Below are 20,074 nucleotides of genomic sequence, written 5' to 3' on the forward strand. Positions count from 1 at the left end.
TATTCTGACAGCACCACTGCCTCAAGTTCCAACTTTACATGCTCCTAGAACCTCTGTTCCTCCCAGTCTCCAGCACGTTTCAGCTTCCTGTGCTCCTATAATCCCCCACCATTTTTTTTAAAAAAATACTTCTATCATATCTCATATCTAAGGCTGAAAATAGCAAACGATGGTTATCACCATTCCATTATCCCAGACTGAAACAGCAAGCTGGTGGCATGAAAATTTACTCAGTTTTATGAATGCTCTCAACCTTTTATCAGCAATAGGAGTAAGGAAGGGGGCCATGTTTTCTTGTGGGCAACCTTCTGGGGCAAAACTGGGCAGAGCAACTGACTTTTTGCCTTCGTAAAAGAGAGCCAGTGTGGTGTAGTAGTTAAGAGCGGTAGTCTCGTAATCTGGGGAACCGGGTTCGCGTCTCCGCTCCTCCACATGCAGCTGCTGGGTGACCTTGGGCCAGTCAGACTTCCTTGAAGTCTCTCAGCCCCACTCACCTCACAGAGTGTTTGATGTGGGGGAGGAAGGGAAAGGAGAATGTTAGCCGCTTTGAGACTCCTTAAAGGGAGTGAAAGGCGGGATATCAAATCCAAACTCTTCTTCTTCTTCTTCGTACAATAGGCTGCATTTCCGCCACAAAAACCAGAGGTTTTTACAGAGCTACACATCTCTCTAAACAGGCAAACAATAGGCACAATCAAGGACAAATTCCAGTCAGGCAAAAACACTCAAGCATGGAGCAAAGCAAAAGGAAGAGTGTGGCTTGAAAAAAACCCTGAGGCCCAAATAGGGAAGTGTGGAGGGCCTGAGATTCCACATCCCTGCTCTATAAAACTTTATTTTGTCTCTGCATAGTTCCCTGTTTCTCTGCTCCCACAATATATATATATATATATTTTAAGGGCAGTAAGGTCCCCTTAGCTGAGCCCTTCAAAATGGGTCCATCACCTTCCACATCGCAGTTCTCGGTTCCTCTCTCTGTTTTGCTGCACCCCGTGGCATGAAGGGGTATGTCGAGAAAACTGGGGCAAAGGGGTTTTTGGGAGTGCCCCCTCGCTTCCTGCTGGTGTCTGTACGTGTGCCGAAAACGTAGCTCCTCATTTTTGTTCTGCTAGTGTTGTACTCCAGGACTCCTCCCTGGTCCCACCCTCCCCACAAATGTACAACTGGACGTTTCAATAGTCACTTCCAAACATGATTAATAAAAAGTGTCATTACGGTTGAAATGGATTAAAAAGTGCTTATTATACATCTGTGGGGCGAGACCCCCTGGTATCTGAGGGAGATGGGTCAGTGTCAGCAGGTGAAATAATGTGACTAGTATTTGTTTTAAAATATATTTTTTATTTATATGACTTGGTACCTGCTCTTCAACATAAGGTCTCGTGGGAAGGTTATAATAGACATGCAGACTTATTTGAGGCGAAAGAAGGTGCTTTCAATGTGCCTTCAAGGTAAAATGTGCACACAGCCCATATCGGAGAGATAAGTCACTGGCTATAGGGGCAAGACAAGAGTCATATCCTATTGCCTTAATAGCTCAAGTACAGGGTTGTACCCTAAAGCTGCAGTCCTAAACCTGGGAACATATCCCATTCAATTAATGTAAGATAATTCACTATGTAAGAAGATAACAACAACAACAACAACAACAACAAATTTTATTTATACCCCGCCCTCCCCAGCCAAGACCGGGCTCAGGGCGGCTAACACCAAATATAAAAACAATTGATTGAAATACAGCTTAAAAACAAGATTAAAATACAACATTAAAACATTAAAATGCAGCCTCATTTCAGTGGAAACTCAATCAAAAAAATTTGGGGGATAAAAACATCAAGTCTTCACCAAGGCTAACTATCCAGACTGGTCTTACACGGGCCAGAAAAAAGCCAGGGAAGTCCCCGGATAGGAGTTCCAACACAGAAGGAGAAAGGAAAAATGATAAGCCCTCATAATCATCCCAATATTAAAAGTGTGTAGCGGAGAGAACGGAACAGGTCTACTGTGATATTTAAACCCAGAATACTAATCCAGCATAATACCATGACGCTATGGGAATGGGGAGAGAAGCATTGTGGGAGCTATTTCAGCGGGATCTGTCCTGAGTTGAATTCACTCCCATCCAGTTTTTAACATGTGTCCCCTACAATAGCGTAGGCTAAAAGCGAACCACATGGATGACACTTTATGAAGAAGCAAAAGTCTTTATATACAGAACTTCGGAAGTCACAGAAACGAGGCTTTAGACATGTCTCCATGCAGACGGCAAGAAAGATTCTAAAAGAAACGGGTTTCAAGAGAAAATAATTGGTTTCATCTCAGGAACGAAGCATGCAATCTTCACGTTAATGAAAGAAAGCAGGCCGTGTGGAGAACACCACGTGGAGTTATGGGAGCTGGAAGTCTGCGAGGGCCCCTGCTCTTAAATCTTCCTTATTCCAAACTTCCAAAAGAAATAAGCAGACTAATCTGGGGCAGAACCAAGAATGCAATGTGCTTTGAAGTCCCACCCAGGAGAATGAGGTCATAACCAGGGGGCTTGTTGCGCCTGCTTGCTTGCCTTTCTATAAATGCAAGGTGCAAGGCAGAAACTACCCCTCCCATTGTTATTGGGCTAGATCTCCTTTCAGCCCTGATCACTGCCAATGCTGGCAGGGGCTTGTGAGAATTGAAGCCCCATAACATTTGAAGGGCGCCCTAGTTGGTTCTCCCTGGTGTAGACAATGCTGAGTCGAACTGGTCCACAGCCTTGATTCTGTATATTTAAGGCAACATTTTAAAATAAGGTGAACATAGGAAGAATGTGACCGTTTATGTTGTAGCTCTGAGACACCAATTGATGTATAAATTGGGGTTTGGCTTTTGCAGCCCAACTCCCCATGGGACTCTGAGTCCCCTAAGTCCATGATCGGTCAGAGAAGAATGGATGGAGGCAGGATCCAGTGGAAAGCAAGGCAGATATTTATTTATTTTTCTGTTGCAACAGATTCCCTATCCTTCCAAGGAGGGAGAGACCCTGAGAGACCCTCTGCAGGAACCTTTAAAGACTTTTGACATTGCCCAACTCATTAATCAAAGACCACCCCAAAATAATCATACATACATCATAGGAGGCGGTCTACAGCAGTGTTTCCCAACCGGTGTTCCGCGGCACACTAGTGTGCCGCGAGACGTTGCCTGGTGTGCCGTGGGAGGGAGGCGGGTGAGTCGGGCGGCGAGAGGTGGGGTGGCGGCGGCGAGGAGAGGCCGCCCAGCGCGGGGCTCTCGCCGTCTGCCTGCCTGGCTGCCTGCGTGGCACTGACGTCACGGGGCTGTAACGTGCCCCACATAGGCACACGCGGGGCGGCGAGCGAGCTCCCTCCCACATCCCATCGCCGCTCGCTTCGGCCGGCCTACTGGGCTGTCGCAGGCGGAAGGCCTGCGCATGCGCGAGGTTTTCGCGCCTTCGGGATTCCCTTCACGCCTTCCTCCTCCCGGGTCCTTGAGAGCGCGGGAAGCGGCAGCGCGAGACCGGCGTTGAGCCTGGTAGGTATTGCGCTTGCCAAGGCAGTCATTTGGCAAATGAAAACTTGCAAAGCAAGCAACCAGTTCAATCTGAAGTACGTGTATGCTTAATATCCTGTATCTGAAACCTGTTCTGCCCCCTCCCCCACACTTGGTGCCATTTTCATCTACACATGCAGCAGAGTAAGTTGACCCAGAATAGTACCAATTCAGATGGCAGATGGGAGAATGACAGTGCTGAATGCTTTCCCATGTAGAACAGTCCCTGCAAATAAAAACCTAGCATATTTGGAAGAGGGATGCTAGCCTAACCATTACCTTCTATGCTGTTACTATTTTATTATTATTTTTTACATAAGTAAAAAGTGACCTTTCCCCATCTGGCATGGTGGTGTGCCTCGAGATTTTTTTCATGAAACAAGTGTGCCTTTGCCCAAAAAAGGTTGGGAAACACTGGTCTACAGCAGAAATCCTGTCTGCCAGGATACCTGATAATGGTCACTGATTGCATTACCTGGGCAACCTGGACATTTTTTGTGTGATGGTTAATACTTTAGTTCCTGAGTCCAGGTCACAGACTCATCCTATTCATACACAAATACGCCCTTTAGACAGGATTTGTAAGCAAAAAAACAATGGGAAGGCTTTCCCTATTTGCCTCCGTTACTGTAGAGCATGGGTAGGCAAGCTAAGGCCCGGGGGCCAGATCCGGCCCAATCGCCTTCTAAATCCGGCCCGTGGACTGTCTGGGAATCAGCGTGTTTTTACATTCCCCCCCCCCCAACATATAGTTCGGCCGCCCACAAGGTCTGAGGGACAGTGGACAGAAAAAGTTTGCAGGCCCCTGGTAGAGGAATATTTGAGGTCACTGCGAGAGTCAAAGTGGCTTCAGGATTGCTCTCCCATACTATTTCAGACACATGGGTTATATATATTTCGATATGTGTGTATTTATGAATATTTATTCTATATTTGAGACCTTAGAATTCTTATAACACAGCGAAAGGTTGAAACTAAAGAAGGCGCCCGTGTGGGAAAGTCTTTTGTTACTACTTGTTTCCTCTTGCGATCTTAACAGTTTGCACGGCAGGTATGCAACTCAGCAGGGTGCAGATTCCCAGCAAGTTAGGGGGGAAACTGCTCCAGTTGAATTTCTGCCCCGTTGCTGCTGTGAAACAAAATGGCAGGCAAGCCTCTCGGCGAAAAGAAACGAGCAGCCTTTCATTTGAATTTTCACAACCCCAAGAAGATCTGTTTGAAATTAACCAATTTCTAGTCAGGCTCTCAATTAGACAAGCCCCGCGAGAAACCCGCGGGGTCCTCGCGACAGATTCCCACCCGGGGCTTCCGGTGACCTCCTTCCCCTTTACCGGAAGCTGCGCACTTTCTGCTGTGGTCGCTGTTCAGCGTAGCTCTTCGACTCCTCCCCTTCGTAAAAGGTAAGGTGCTCCCCGACAATCGCGCCTCCATCCGCCCTCGGTTGTGCCATCCGCCCCATATCAGGGTGGATATCGTTTCTCCAGGCATTTTTCTACCGATGGTTCGTTTTTGGGGGGGCCGCTTGCCCGTCTGGACCTCCAAAAATTGAGTCGGGAGTGGGCGGGGGGGTGCCTTATCCCCTGCCATTGCAATGCTAAGTAGTAGAATTTAAGATGGCGCCCTTTTTCTTTTGCGCGCTGTTCCCCGTGAGCTGTTCGTAATCGGGAAACATCCTCCTTGTGGCGTTAACTAGGCCTCCCAAGCGTGGTCCTTTGGTTAGAGAGACCCCTTGTGCCTTCCTTTTTAGCTCAGAATTAGAAACTAGAAATACAGAGGGTTTTAATTCTGGTGTGTCTAGCCGCCCCCCGGCCCCCATTTCCAAACGGCTTTTTCTCAATAGCGCACTGTACACGATGAGACAATTATGGGGTAATTGTGGGGAGGGGGAAATTGCATCTAGAGAAGAGACGGGTGGGATCCCTTTCCTCACATAACGGGGTTTTGAGATGCAGCCGCAAACGTGCCGCTTTAGCGGATCCTTGCTGGGGGGTTTATTCATGCAGTTCGTGCGGGTTTGCAGATTAAATATTCTAGGGGTCTTTCTTTCCCATGTTTGCTATTTGGGAAGAGTGCGGGTTTAGGTGGTCTGATCTCCACTGGGTGTAATGAGATGGGTTGCAATGGAACAGATTAAAATGCAGAGCAATGAATGGCAAGTGAGGCAGGAGATCCAAGCTATTTTTCTTTTTTAAGATTACGTTTTGGACCGAAATGTATGCAATGGATTGTTTTGGGAGCGTGATTTTAGTGCAGTTTGCCATACTTGTACTAGGAAGCTGCAACCCTGCATAACTTTTTTTAGTTCATCCTTTGTATGGTCTGAGCACGGCCAAGTGGAGTGGGTGTAATATCTTTAGGGATCGTACCCACGTGGAGTGTATTCTCCTGGCGCTACAAGAGAACACTAAATTGCTGTTGCAGGAGAGGGTTTCTCTGGGAATTTAATGTGCTGGAATACAGAGGTTTTCTTTTTCTATTTTTAAGGTGGATTTTGTAGGATAAAAGAAGAAAAAGCTGCTGTTGTGTAGGAAAGGCGTGAGGAAAGAGTCAACAAGAAATTCCATCAAAAAAATAACACCCATTTTGACTCAGTGCTGGTGAGTGAGATTTATCTAGGAGGGTTCTTAGGTGGCTGTTCTTGAATCTCTTCTTTTGGTGTTGCAACTGTGCTTCAGGCAGCACCTCAAGAATGGGACTTCTCTTAGGAGCTGTAAATTTCAGTTTCCTGGTGCCATTCTCTTTTGTCCTGTAACTGGTGTCGTATATGATACGTGGATCTGAGAATCCTAATATCTTAGAAAGCTCCTGCATTGATTTGGAAGTGGGGAATTGTGGATGTGTGCCTGGCTCCCTCATTTTCTTGCCCATCTCTCCTCCTCCCCCCCCCTTAGAGATGAAGTGAGGGTGCTTATCTTTAGCTGCATGTGTTTTCAGGGTGCCCAACATGTCTGTTATGAGCATAAATGTAAAGCTGCAAAGCCATCTGCATGGAGGCATGTTTTCATGGGCTTATGTGATGAGGAGGAATTGTTGGGGTAACTAGCTTTTTCAGGGCATAGTGAGCTTAGGATTGTTGCTGTCCAAATGCAACGCATGCAACTTTTAGGGGGTCCCACTTGCACCCCTTATACACACTTTTCCAAAACCTGCCAGAGGAATAGCCATATTGCTCTGTTGCAGAAATACAGTGGTGCCCCGCAAGACGGAAAACTCGCTAGATGAAAGAGTTTTCCGTTTTGGAGGTGCTTCTTTTCGTCTTGCGAGGCACCACTGTAGCAAGAAAGTATACTATCGTGGCACCATAAAGGTAAAGGTACCCCTGCCCGTACGGGCCAGTCTTGACAGACTCTAGGGTTGTGCGCTCATCTCACTCTAGAGGCCGGGAGCCAGCGCTGTCCGCAGACACTTCCGGGTCACGTGGCCAGCGTGACGAAGCTGCAGCTGGCGAGCCAGAGCAGCACACGGAAACGCCGTTTACCTTCCCGCTAGTAAGCGGTTCCTATTTATCTACTTGCACCCACGGGTGCTTTTGAACTGCTAGGTTGGCAAGCGCTGGGACCGAGCAACGGGCGCGCAACCCACCGTGGGGATTCGAACCGCGGACCATACGATCGGCAAGCCCTAGGCGCTGAGGTTTTACCCACAGCGCCACCCACGTCCCTATCTTGGCACCATAAACACTGGTAAATTAAGTATGCCATGGGTGTTTGTGGTATATGAAAACGTATCAGTAATTTTTATGCATGTCATAAAAATTGGGGGTAGGGGATGTGCCACCCTCCAGGTGTTGCTAGACTACAACTCCCATCATTCCTGACCCTTGGCCATCCTTCTTGGAGCTGATGGAAAGTGGAGTCTCAGCAACATTTGAAGAGCTGCAGAGTCCCTGTAACTGACTTGAAGTGCTGCTCAGAGGATTTGCCTTTCTTCTCTAGTACTTCATGCATGTTCTTTATGAACAATCTGGCCCTCATAAAGGAGGCTCATGTTAAGTAAAATCATATGAGGCCAATGTGAGTCTTATCCTCATTCCCTTTAGAATGCAAATTATTCTAGATGTGACAGACCAAAGTACTTTTCTAAGAGATTCTGATTTAATGTGGTATAAGACTATAGAGCTATACGCATCATTAGCTATTTTTAAAAAATAAAATCTCGGAGGTATGGTGTTATCCACAGTGTCTTGCGAGAACTGAAATATTCTGCTGGTTTCTAAATGTTGTCTTTTTCTTGTTTTAAGTGCAACAGTGATAAAAAGGGCAGATAAAAATACTTGCATACATATGCAGCTTGAAAAGATGGTGGCAAAGGAACAGACAAGTGTACAGCATGAATCTTTCAATTTTTGATGTCAGGTTTCTGCCCATTTATTATTTTGTGTAGAGAACATCCTTTCTGCCCTGTGCAGGCAGCAGAAGGATCTACATAACCAATGGAAGAACATTGCAATCTTCCAGGACACATTGTCGCTGACCTAAAAGTTGAATTATTCAGCAAAGAAACTTCAAAGGAGGACTTTGCTCTGAACCTGTAAATCTGGTTGTGTTTGTTGAGGCCTGAAGTGAGGCAAGGGCTTCCTCAAACAATACAGGCGTTAATTAACATAAGCTTTAAGTAGGAAGGTTGTGCTTTCACCAACCAAGCTATTGCGAATGATAACTGCACTTTACTTGCTTACGTTCAACCTTTATAATTGTCAGTCTGTTACCTCTTATATTGTTTGGCCGTACTATTTATGCACTTTTATGCTAAGTCTTCGTTTCGTTTTTTAGAGAGAGGCATCACCATGACCGAGAACGATGTTGACAATGAACTTCTGGATTACGAAGATGATGAGGTGGAAAATCAGGCAGCTGGAGATGGGGTGGACGTCCCAACTAAGAAAGATGTCAAGGGGTCCTATGTCTCCATCCACAGCTCTGGCTTCCGGGATTTCCTGTTAAAACCAGAGCTGCTGCGTGCCATTGTTGATTGTGGCTTTGAACACCCCTCTGAAGGTGAGCCCGGGTGCCTTGTCTGGTGGGGATATTTCAGAAAGTTAGCAAAGGAGGGCTGAATGTAAGTGCTTCTGAGATCCCTGACCTGCCAGGAGGTATTCATTGTACTTTTTCATATTCTCAATGCAGTGCAACACGAGTGTATCCCACAGGCCATCTTGGGCATGGATGTCCTGTGCCAGGCCAAATCTGGCATGGGCAAGACTGCCGTCTTTGTTCTTGCTACACTACAGCAGTTGGAGCCAGTCACTGGTCAGGTATGTTTCAGAAAGGAAAGCAGTTTTTCAAAATGGTGGATGGGTTTTGAGGAGGGAGCATGACAGCCTGCCAGCTTAAACAGACCTGAATGAGAATCTGCTAGAGTGCCGGAAGTAATCAGCAGGGGCTTCTTAAAACATATTTCCTCCTTCCTTCACAGGTGTCGGTGCTGGTGATGTGTCACACCCGTGAGTTGGCCTTCCAGATCAGCAAGGAGTATGAGCGCTTCTCCAAGTACATGCCCAGCGTCAAGGTGAGAGACGAAGGGCTGCCACAGCTGTTGTCCCTGCTCAAGTCCATGTACAATGTTTTGAGAGCCAGTGTGGTGTAGTGGTTAAGAGCGGTAGTCTCGTAATCTGGGGAACCGGGTTCCCTTCCCTGCTCCTCCACATGCAGCTGCTGGGTGACCTTGGGCCAGTCACACTTCTCTGAAGTCTCTCAGCCCCACTCACCTCACAGAGTGTTTCTTGTGGGGGAGGAAGGGAAAGGAGAATGTTAGCCGCTTTGAGACTCCTGAAGGGGAGTGATAAAGCGGGATATCAAATCCAAACTCTTCTTCTTTGCCTGTATGGGAGTGAACAGTAGAAAATATACCTAAGAGTACGGTGGGAGAGGTGTGGACGATTTCATGGCTTGGGGATGAAACTAACATGAGGCAATTTCTGTCAAATTACTTATTTGACAGTGTTTGCATCCTGCCTACGTCCTGTTTTCATTTATTTTTACCCATTTCTGCACCCTTGGGGCTTTTGTTTCTCTTGGCTGCCAGCCTTTATTTGAAAGTTCCCTCTCTTTCCCTCCCTCCCAGGTGGCGGTGTTCTTTGGGGGCCTGTCCATCAAGAAGGACGAAGAGGTGCTGAAGAAGAACTGCCCCCACATTGTGGTGGGGACCCCGGGCCGCATCCTGGCCTTGGCCCGCAACAAGAGCCTCAACCTCAAGCACATCAAGCACTTCATCCTGGACGAATGTGACAAGATGCTTGAGCAGCTTGGTGAGGGGCTGTGTGCATGTGATCCGTGGGGGTTGGGCTTAGTAGTTGGACAGCAAGGAAGGTACTGCTTGGGTCAGCCGGGTGTCCATGCTTTTGACTTCTTTGAAGCTGTGTTTTCCAGAGCAAGAGCAAGAATGCTTACTATTTCTGAGCACGTTGGGTTAGATCCAGGGCTGTTCCTTTTTTGTGGAAGGGGCTGTTATTTCAGCGGAGGCGCCTGCTGAAGGAAGCTGGGGAAGTGCTTTGGCTAATGCTTCCATTACTGCTCTGTATGGAGGGAGGACTGCTGGGGGAAGGGGGAATCTCTGCAAACTGTTTTGCCTCCCCCTTCTTCCAGCAAAGCATTGGGTGAGTGTAACACTACAGAGTGCAAGTCAGGAGCCAACCCAGAGAATGTACAAACAGCATGAGATTTCTTTCCCCTACTGTGTGTGTGAGAAATTGAACTTGAGGCAGCTTACAGTCAGATACAGATTATATCAGATACAGATTTACGATACAGTAAAGCAGTAGTACAGTTATTGGCCAGTTATAGCAACTGAAGATAGAAAGGCAGACAGTAACGTATGGGTATATACACCTTAAAAAGTTGCCCATACTCTTCTCATGAATGCTCAGTCCTCTGAAAAAAAGCACCATAAGAGCTATTAAGTGTTTGTGAGACTGGAATAACTTCCTTAAGTGGATATGGTTTGGCAGTGGAGGAGAGGAGACCTATTGGATTCCTGGAGTGTCACAGAGAGCCATTTCTAACCCACTGGTCCTTTTCTTCCTTGCAGATATGCGCCGGGACGTCCAGGAGATCTTCCGCATGACCCCGCACGAAAAGCAGGTCATGATGTTCAGTGCCACACTCAGCAAGGAAATCCGCCCTGTGTGCCGCAAATTCATGCAAGACGTAATTAAACCCCTTCTACCTTCTTTATCCACCTGGCCGGCCGGCCAGCCTCCCTTCCTCCCCGTCCAGGGAAGGAGCAGGGGGCCAGAGCTTAGACCGCCACCACTGCCTACAGCACCCTGGGCTGCACCGCTGCTGCCCACCGGCTACCCCAGTCCCCCTAAGGCACTTGTAGGGCACATACCTTCCGGAAGATCATTCGGGTTACGCTAGCCAGCCGCATATTTGCACACACGAACGAGAGGCCTCTCCCAAAAGGGCTAGAGAGCACCCACACACCACGATCATCCTCTGCCCAGCTGGCACACACGACCTAGAGAGTGTCCACGTTAGTGATGGGAGGGGATCCATTCCAGAAGGATCCTCTTCCCGCCTCCACACTTGGCGGGTGGCGCAGCATACACGGCGCCCCCCTGCTCTTTATCCTGTATTCCCTGCACTCCCTTCAGCGTGGGATCCACCTGCTGGTCAGCACCGTGTTCCGAAGATCCTGGCCCCCACACACCCACGTTCAGAAGATCCTGGCCCCCTCACACCCAGGCAAGTGTAGTTTTCTTGGCTCCTCACCCCCATGCATTACGCTCGGGTACACACGCACCGGCAGCACGCACGCACACAATCCTGCCCTCCTTGCCCTGTCCTGCCCTGCCCACTCACTGGCTGGCACTCTGGAGACCTGCGGCGAAGGACTCCCCGAGGGATCCAAGGGACCGGCTGCAGCCAGTGGAACAGACGTGCCTGGCGACCTGGAGGAGAAGTTTTATCCTTTTTTTGTTCTGAACTGGGAAAAGCGTGCTGTTTTTATTTTCTATTACCCCTTTCTTCTCTGTCCCCCCCCCACCCCACCCCCGTGCCATGTGGGAAAGGGATTGTCTTGAGGGTCCTCACTGCTGGGGGGGGGGAGAGGGAAGTAAACTGCTTCCCCTGCCCTCCCCAGCAAAAAAAGAGCCGTCAAATCATGGCTGGAGGTAGCGACAGTCGGAATGCCAAATTAATCTTGAAATGAATAGGATTTGTGAGGCAGAGAGTGGGTCTGTGGGGTCAGGTGGAAAGATGAGTTTCTGGAAGGGAATGGGCCATGTGGAATCTGCTTCCCATGTGTATTCCGCTGGCCCTTGGTTCCAAGCACCAGAGTTTGGGTAACTAGATAGTTGGAAATTGCAGGGGATGTGGTACATGACTGGACCCGGAGCCCCTGCTTGCTATTAGGTAGAAGCCTGTGAGGGATGCGCAAGGCCAGAATGGTTTAGGTGGTTGAAATTGCTCAACATGCACTGACTTCATTCCTGTGCTGTTGCTTTTCCTTTTTTTTAAACACTGGGGATTGGGAGGAAATCGTAAAGGAAGGCGTTTGAGTCCTGTGTTTCATTTTTAAAGTTCATACCCTGCCTAATCTTGAAAGTGGCTAATGTTTTAGTGCTTTGTAAAGGAGGAGGATATTAAGAGGTGGCAGTGTTAGCCTTTCCCCCAGAATGCTTTGCAGGGAATGTTCATGGCTGAGCCGGGAGAAGTGTCTCCCAGGATCTTTCGGATGGAAGCTTTTGGCTTCTTAAGATTTATTGAAAGCGGAAGGGGGGTGGGGTGTCCCTTCATTTTTCTGATCTTTCCTAAGGGGACGTAGGGCCGTGGGCGTGTATGCGGCGAGAAAAGCTGTTCCTGTGCCCGTTTTGTGCTTCTTGTCTACCCCAACCCACCCCCTCCCTCCGAGCCCAGGTCAGCCTTGCCCTGGTCTAACCGGCCCTGGGTTTGCTCCTCAGCCCATGGAGATCTTCGTGGATGACGAGACCAAGCTGACGCTGCATGGTCTGCAGCAGTACTATGTCAAACTGAAAGACAACGAGAAGAACCGCAAGCTCTTTGACCTGCTTGATGTGCTGGAGTTCAACCAGGTGCCTTCTGGAAGTAGACCCTGCCCCAGGGTCAGGGTTTCTCGATGTGGGAGGGACCAGAACTTGAAATGTCCAGTCCACCTTTAAAGATTAAGAGGGTTGACTTGGTAGAATGTGGGGAGCCTGCTTCTGCTTCCGATCCTTTTCCTGGCTAGATGCTTGATCTGAGTCTCACAGGCTGAAATTAAAAGCTTAATGTTGGCCCGCATGACGACCACAAAGCGACCCGCCTTGGGGATAACCTGATGGTGGAAAAGTTGGGTTCTGCCTTCACGGCTTCCTATGAGTGCAGGCTCCATGCCCGCTCCAACCATTTTCGAGAGGGGACTTGGCAGGAGGCCAAAGCGACATCCCTTCGCTATCAAGGGGCAGCTGTGAATAGGTGTAGGATTGACACATCACTTTCCCATCTAGGTGGTGATCTTTGTGAAGTCCGTGCAGCGCTGCATCGCGTTGGCTCAGCTGCTGGTGGAGCAGAACTTCCCGGCCATCGCCATCCACAGGGGTATGCCCCAGGAAGAGAGGTGAGAGGGACACAGAACTGTGACGCAGGGGGTTGCTGGTTGAGATGCAGGTGGCTCATTTGCTGTGATGAGTTTGCTTCAGACTAGAGTCTCTGACTCTTTCGGTGATGCTTTTCTAAGCCCTGAGCAATGGTCACTGTGCTACGTTGCTGAGACATAGATAAAAGTTCCTCCTCTTGCAGTTTGTTGGCAGGAGATGATGTTTAACGAGTGGGGTCCGGGACAAGAAAACACTATTAATGCGAATCATCTGGGTAAAGTTGATACAGACATCCACTTTCTTGGCATCTGAATCAGCTTTGGGATGGGGTGGGTACAGAGAAACATCTTCTTGCGCTTGACATTTTGGAGCGCCTTACATTTAGCAAGATCCTAGTTTGGGTCAACATGAACTTAAATGCCTAGTTTTGGGAGTGGCTAGGGGACAAAACTTTTCATAGGCTGATGAGGAGCTAAAAGTCTAGTTCGTAACCAGGGAATGTGAGCCTTGTAAGGGCAGTCACATCTGGTGGGTTAAAACACAGGCTGTTTGGGAGTTGTGTTTTCTGTATGGTGATTGTCTTATTCCTTGGTTGGCTTCCTCCTCTCAGTTACTCCAGAAGGCAGGACTGTTTGCATTAAGCAAGCAGTGAGTCTTCTGTGAGACAGCATCCTCCTCCAGATGTTTGTCCTGCTTGCTTCAGGAGAGAGGTGGAAGCATAGCTCATGTTTGGCCCAGGCCATTTGTGTGCATCTTTGTCTTGTTTTTTTGTTTTGCCTCCTATTTGAAAGGGTAGTTTTGTCTTGTAGGGTAGAACAAAGGGGTGGGAGTTGTCTTTCTGGTGTTCTACTAAGAGGTGGGGTTTCTAGGGGGCCTAGAGATATTACTTATTTTCATGGCCTTGCAGGTTGTCTCGATACCAGCAATTCAAAGATTTCCAGCGCCGTATCTTGGTGGCCACTAATCTCTTTGGTCGTGGCATGGACATTGAGCGGGTCAACATTGCTTTCAATTATGATATGCCAGAGGATTCGGACACCTATCTGCACCGGGTGAGTGTGGGGCTAGCGAGAAGGTAGATTCCAAACCTCAGCTTTGAGGCCCAAGTTCAAAAGGATAGAAAAGTCCAAGGTGGTGTTGCGCTGATGAGTTTGCTCAGACTAGAGTCTCTGACTTGTTTTGATGTCTCTTCAAGCCCTGAGCAACACCCGTGGTAAAGGTGGGTTTTTACGTGCCCTGGTGCCTCTTGCTTTCAGTACTTGACCTTGGAGAGAACAGCCTACTTTTGGGGAAGTACAGTGGTACCTCGGGTTACATACACTTCAGGTTACAGACTCCGCTAACCCAGAAATAGTGCTTCGGGTTAAGAACTTTGCTTCAGGATGAGAACAGAAATCGTGCTCCAGCGGCAGCAGGAGGCCCCATTAGCTAAAGTGGTGCTTCAGGTTAAGAACAGTTTAAGGTTAAGAACGGACCTCCAGAACGAATTAAGTACTTAACCCAAGGTACCAGTTTACCGGGAAATACTTCGACAGGCACTTGGGCCCATCTTCTCCTTTGTGGCTTCCGCAGGTGGCTCGTGCTGGGCGCTTTGGCACGAAGGGTCTGGCGATAACTTTTGTGTCGGATGAGAATGATGCGAAGATCCTGAATGAAGTGCAAGACCGCTTCGAGGTGAACATCAGCGAGCTCCCTGATGAGATTGACATCTCTTCCTACAGTAAGTGCAGCCTGAGACGTTTGATGGCGGTTGGAATGAGAAGGGGAGATTTAGACTGCCGGAAGAGCTTGTTATCGGAGGCCAAGCAGGAAATTTGAGACCTGAAGGGGGAGGTATAAGTTGACTGAATGCTGGGAAGCTGCTTTATGCCATTACTCCATTTAGCTTAGTATTGTCCACACCTATTGGCTACATTTTTCAGGCATAGGCCATTTCCAGCCTTGGTGGTGTACATGCCAGGGATTGAACCTTTGAACCAGGTGCTTTGATGTTCTGAGGGCTCTCCACTTCAATCTAAATTTGAGGAATCGGATGAGCCGTATGAGAGAGCAAGGAACACTTGGAGGAAAAAATGCCCTATGAACTGAGCTTCTGGAAGTCACTGTGAACAGACTGCTGGCTCAGCGGGAGTTGCTATTTGCCATGTGGAATTGGGGGAGGGAAGTACTTAGTTTGGTAATGGTGGACACTTTCTGCAGAAGACAGAAAAATGCTGGAAAGGTTGTTCAGAAACATTAGAATTGAATGGGCAGCCTGCGCTTGTCTGCTGTGTTCTGCCTAATGTGTTTTGTCTCTTTTCAGTTGAACAGACCCGATAAAGGGGGCTTTGCCTCTTCATGTTGCCCTTGGTTTAAATTCCTGACCTCCTCCGCTTCCCTGGAGCTTCACGTTTTTAATTTCATCTGATGGAGAATGAGGTGACCGACAAGTCTGGAACACTCAAACCACACCCCACTCCTGCGGCACCGATAGAGGAGCATCTATCACTGGGCTGTGCAAAGTGGGGAGTTGGGGCTGACATCAGCAGATATCCTGCACTCCCTCAGGGCAAAAGTCTCATTGCTCAACTTGGCACTCAGATGACAAAGAAGGTTCTGCTGCTGGAGCCTCCACATGAGACCTCCTTTCAGATGGACCTCCACTGCCTGTCTGCCAACAAGATTTTGGGACTCCACCTATTGCTCTGTCCCCACCCATACATCAATACTACCAGTGATCTGCCTCTGTGATGATGGGAAGTACAAAAGGGGAGCTTAGTTGGGGGTGCTCTGTGATACCTGACATTTAAAAGTACATTTTGTTTTATAGGGAGGGGGGAATTCCTTGGATGGGGAACTAAAAACACAAACATTTTTTCGTACGCCCGTTCATCATTTTTTAAAAAGACTGTTTTCCGTATATGTGCGTGTGTGTGTGTTATGTATGCCCTATCACTTTTTAATTTTGTCTGCATGTTAAAATTAACCCCCCTGTTTAAAGTTGATATTTCTTGGCAGGTAAACTAGTAGTGAAAGATTGATAATGTTTTAGTTGTGGCTTGTTCTCTCTTCCCCGTCCCCCTTTGAGACCCTATTATTTTTTGGTAATAAAGGAGCCCAGCTCTTGTGGGTGTTGAATTAAACTAGTCTTGTGAGTAACCTTTTGCTGGTGTGGCTTCATTCTTTAGGATAGGAGTATCTCTTGTATGGGGGTGCATTCTCTCTCTCTTTGTGAGACATTATTTGAAAGAATTTTTAAAGTTTGCAGGACAGCTCACAGAATAATTTAAAAAATAAATATACCATATTTTTCCGTGTATAACGCCCCTATTTTTGGGGACTCCAAATTAAGAAAATTGGGGTTGTTGTTGAGCTTTTTTGGGGTAGATTAGCCCAGAGTTAAACATACTTTTTAAATAACAAACCCTTGTCATATACACGGAAAGGTACAGCAAATGAAGCAGGACAAAATACTAGGTTTTGTCTAATCAGTTGCTTAATACTCTGTGCTTTAAGGCCTATGTGCTGAAAGCGAACTTAATTGACACTAGATCGACCTTACATTGTAAGCTCCCGAAAGCTAAGCTGGGCACAGAAGGGATGGAGGGCTTGCCCTCTAGCCCCCCACCCCACCTAGATTGAAATGTCAGTTACTGGTTGCCAGTGCCAAGCAGCTTATTAGTGCTTAAATACCGTATATACTAGAGTATAAGTCGACCTGAATATAAGCCGAGGCACCTAATTTTACCACAAAAAACTGGGAAAACTTGTTGACTCGAGTATAAGCCAGTTCACCAAACCACCTGGTGGGCTGGAGTGCATGTGTACGTGCGCATGCGCGCACAGCAGAAAGGGCTTCTGCTCCCGTCCCCCTGCCTACCTAGGATGCTGCCTAGAGGAAGAACAAGCAGCCCCAAAGGGCTGCTTCCGGGCTGCTCGTTCCTCCGCCGCCGCCGACAGCGGAGGAGGAAGAAGGAGCAGCAGCCTGAAAGGACCCTCACTTGAGTATAAGCCAAGAGGGACTTTTTCAGCATAAAAAAGTGGGGACAGTAGGTGCAATCATAAAGTCATGGCTTAGTTTTGATTTGATACGTGTAAGGCTTCACATCCTAAATAAACATACTAAAAAAATTTAAACGCTGCAAGGTAAGGAATTGGTTAGATTCTCATGTCATTGGCTTAAACGCGTCTACTTAATTCCTTCAGTTTCTAAAAGCTGCTGCAAAATTCCACTAACAGCATCAAAAGGAAAGGGAGAGTATACCAGATGGGTTTTCCTTCCAACCTCATAGTGTGTTGCTTGAAGTTAGCGTTTCGCTGCTTTTCTCCATTCCCCTACTACTGACTTAACCAAAAGACGAATCTGCCCCTTTCCAAACCATTATGGAGCAGACCACAGAAACAAATACATTCACCGAACATTTAATCCCCCAAACTGCTTCATTATTCATTTTATAACACAAAAAACAAACAGAAAAGACAATACAAACAAATTCTTGTCATATCCTTATTTTTCTAAACATTGTTAAGTGGGCTTCCTCAAGTCCACCTATCTGATTTTCATTATACTTCATCTTTAGTAGTTTACATATATCATAATTTCCAAACTGCTGCTTTCACACTCGGCCATCCTTGTTTCCTCCTCCAAGTGAGAACCTGAGGGTGTACCCCACTTTTGGCTGTGGTCCTGCACAGTTTAACAACCCCCATAGGAATTGCAAATCAGGTGTCGTTTTTAAAGGGGATATTATTGGCTTGCTGAGCATAAAAGTCCCAGGGAGACTGGCCCCCTCTGGAATTTGCCAGAACTATCCAATGGCCAGTTCAGGCCTGCAGACAAAGCTGTTAAAAGGTGATTATTACAGGGGGTTGCCTTAATTACAGTAACACAGCTCTGCTTAGGCTGGGAAAGGCCTCAAGGTAGGCGGTTACCATAGCAACGGAATCGCCCGCCCCTTCCCTCCCCGAAAAATAGCATGCACAGTGACTGCAAGGCCCCCTATTCATTTCTATGCTGACCTAACAAGTGCCTGAAAAAAGGCCACTGGGGTTATTAAAACAGCTCTTCATGCGTTAATACCCTGAAATATCTTACTCGTCCCTTGTGGTCCCACCCCCAGTTAAAACTATTTAATAGGGGACAATATACCATCTCTGATCCCTGAGGGAAGAGAGATGGGATCCTGTAAAAACAATTCTTTGCAGCTCTTGTATCTGTTCATTGGGCTTCTGGGTTAACAGACTGAATTGGTAAAGGATCGCCTTTTGATATTCCTACAGAGGTGTGCTTTTAAGAATAAAATCTTTTATCTGTCTCAGAACAGAGTCTTTCCCCTCCTTTTTTGCCCATTTGCCATCTTTTATTCAGCTGTGTACGTCCAATAGGTGGCTACCGAAAACACAAGCATGTGTTTTATTTATTTAAAACATTTATACCCTGCTTCTCTGCCCCCTTGAGGAAGTTAACAATCTGACATGCCTTTCTGATAAAATTAATAGGCCATAAAGAACACTCACACTGTAGAAATGGATTAGTAGCTGCATTAAGGCAGCACTTGCCAGAAGCATGAGGAAATGAACTAGTTCTGACATGGCACTTAAAAGGTACGATAAGAGTTCATGCATATTTTCTGGCTGGTTTTAGCAGAACCCAGCAGACTTTAAAAAAATAAAATAATAAAATGGGTGCCGTAAATCCTCGATAGGTGCCTGGCTATTTGTTCCAAAGTGACTTCTTTCAAAATAAATAGGCTATTGTAAACGACGCTTACTCAAAAGTCAATGCCACTATGCTTAGAACTGCAGCCTCCGAGTGATTAATATATGAACAATTATGGCAGGGACAAGGGAACCCATAACCCTCCAGATCCCATAAATCTCAGCCAACAGGGCCAGCTCAAGACATTTTGGTACCTGAGGAGAACCGCAAAATGGCACCCTTCCTCACCAGCGAAGAAGGGATGAGTGAACAAAGGGAGAAATAGTGATCTACATTGGGATCTGCTGCCCCTGTGGATCCTGATGCCTGAGGCAGTTATCTCACCTTGCCTAATGGGTGGGCCAGCGCTGTCAGCCAGAATGGCTCAACAACATCTGGAAGGCCAGGGGTTCATAATCTGTGCCTCAAATTGTAAGGTTTAAAGAGACAGAAGCTCTTTTGGCATGACAACTCGTATTATCAGTCCAGCTTCTCCTCCTCCTAACTTTTGGCTCCTAACCTTGCTATTTTTCTGGGGGAATGGACTCTTTTCATGACATAAGAAACGGTCTGCTGGATCAGGCCAAAGGCTTACCTCATCTAGCATTGTGTTCTCACAGTAATCAAACAGATGCCTAAAGGAAGACTGCAAGCAGGAACCAGAAAACAATGGATAACCAGCCTCATACAGCCAACAACGCTTACGTCTAATTAATGCATGAAGGGGTTAAGACCATAGAGTAAACTTGGGAGGAAGGTAATCAAGACTATTGTTCACCTTCAATCTGCCAGGGAAGCTCAAAAGGTGAGCATGTCTTAGCTGGTTGCTGCGGCTCAGACCGCATGGCTCTTACAAGCCACTCTTTGAGTTCCTGTACCTCTAATGTTGGTGCTGGAGGAGACTCCTGAGAGTCCCATGGACTGCAAGAAGATCAAACCTATCCATTCTGAAGGAAATCAGCCCTGAGTGCTCACTGGAAGGACAGATCCTGAAGCTGAGGCTCCAAGACTTTGGGCCATCTCATGAGAAGAGAAGACTCCCTGGAAAAGACCCTGATGTTGGGAAAGATGGAGGGCACAAGGAGAAGGGGACGACAGAGGATGAGAGGGTTGGACAGTGTTCTCGAAGCTACCAGCATGAGTTTGACCAAACTGCAGGAGGCAGTGGAAGACAGGAGTGCCTGGTGTACTCTGGTTCATGGGGTCACGAAGAGATGGACACGACTAAACGACTAAACAACAACAACACCTCTAATTTAGGAACTTTCACCACTGTCACTAATCCAAGCTTTACTTGGGGGGGGGGGATTATTGTT

General features: G+C 47.4%; 1 protein-coding gene and 1 long non-coding RNA gene across 3 annotated transcripts; one reads left to right on the forward strand and one right to left on the reverse strand.

The window, feature by feature from the left end:
- Positions 1-123: 123 nt before the first annotated feature.
- Positions 124-7,665, reverse strand: LOC308581392. The gene is made up of 2 exons (XR_014005046.1): positions 6,844-7,665; positions 124-555 (listed from the first exon to the last, which is right to left on the reverse strand). It is a non-coding gene; the product is annotated as an uncharacterized lncRNA (long non-coding RNA).
- On the forward strand, positions 4,815-16,219 carry DDX39B (DExD-box helicase 39B). Of its 2 annotated transcripts, none has more exons than XM_081183173.1 (12): positions 4,815-4,943; positions 6,028-6,144; positions 8,316-8,540; positions 8,670-8,797; positions 8,959-9,051; positions 9,607-9,790; positions 10,570-10,688; positions 12,446-12,577; positions 12,992-13,101; positions 13,989-14,133; positions 14,654-14,801; positions 15,384-16,219. In XM_081183173.1, the coding sequence occupies exons 3-12, from the start codon at positions 8,330-8,332 to the stop codon at positions 15,398-15,400; spliced, it is 1,287 nt and encodes a 428-aa protein (XP_081039299.1). In that variant the 5' UTR covers positions 4,815-4,943; positions 6,028-6,144; positions 8,316-8,329; the 3' UTR covers positions 15,401-16,219. The 2 variants fall into 2 exon arrangements, with proteins under 2 accessions (XP_081039299.1, XP_081039300.1); XM_081183174.1 differs by lacking the exon at positions 4,815-4,943 and adding an exon at positions 4,954-5,044.
- The last annotated feature ends 3,855 nt before the right edge of the window (positions 16,220-20,074 follow it).

This window comes from Podarcis bocagei (assembly GCF_964188305.1).
Source record: "Podarcis bocagei genome assembly, chromosome: 2".
Classification (NCBI taxonomy): domain Eukaryota; kingdom Metazoa; phylum Chordata; class Lepidosauria; order Squamata; family Lacertidae; genus Podarcis; species Podarcis bocagei.

What these genes read in the sequence shown, in the direction of transcription:
- DDX39B (XM_081183173.1), top strand. Translation starts at nt 8,330, where the DNA reads ATGACCGAGAACGATGTTGACAATGAACTTCTGGATTACGAAGATGAT. An exon ending in GCCGCAAATTCATGCAAGAC is followed by an intron (nt 10,689 to 12,445) that starts GTAATTAAACCC and finishes TTTGCTCCTCAG; the next exon opens with CCCATGGAGATCTTCGTGGA. An exon ending in GGTATGCCCCAGGAAGAGAG is followed by an intron (nt 13,102 to 13,988) that starts GTGAGAGGGACA and finishes ATGGCCTTGCAG; the next exon opens with GTTGTCTCGATACCAGCAAT.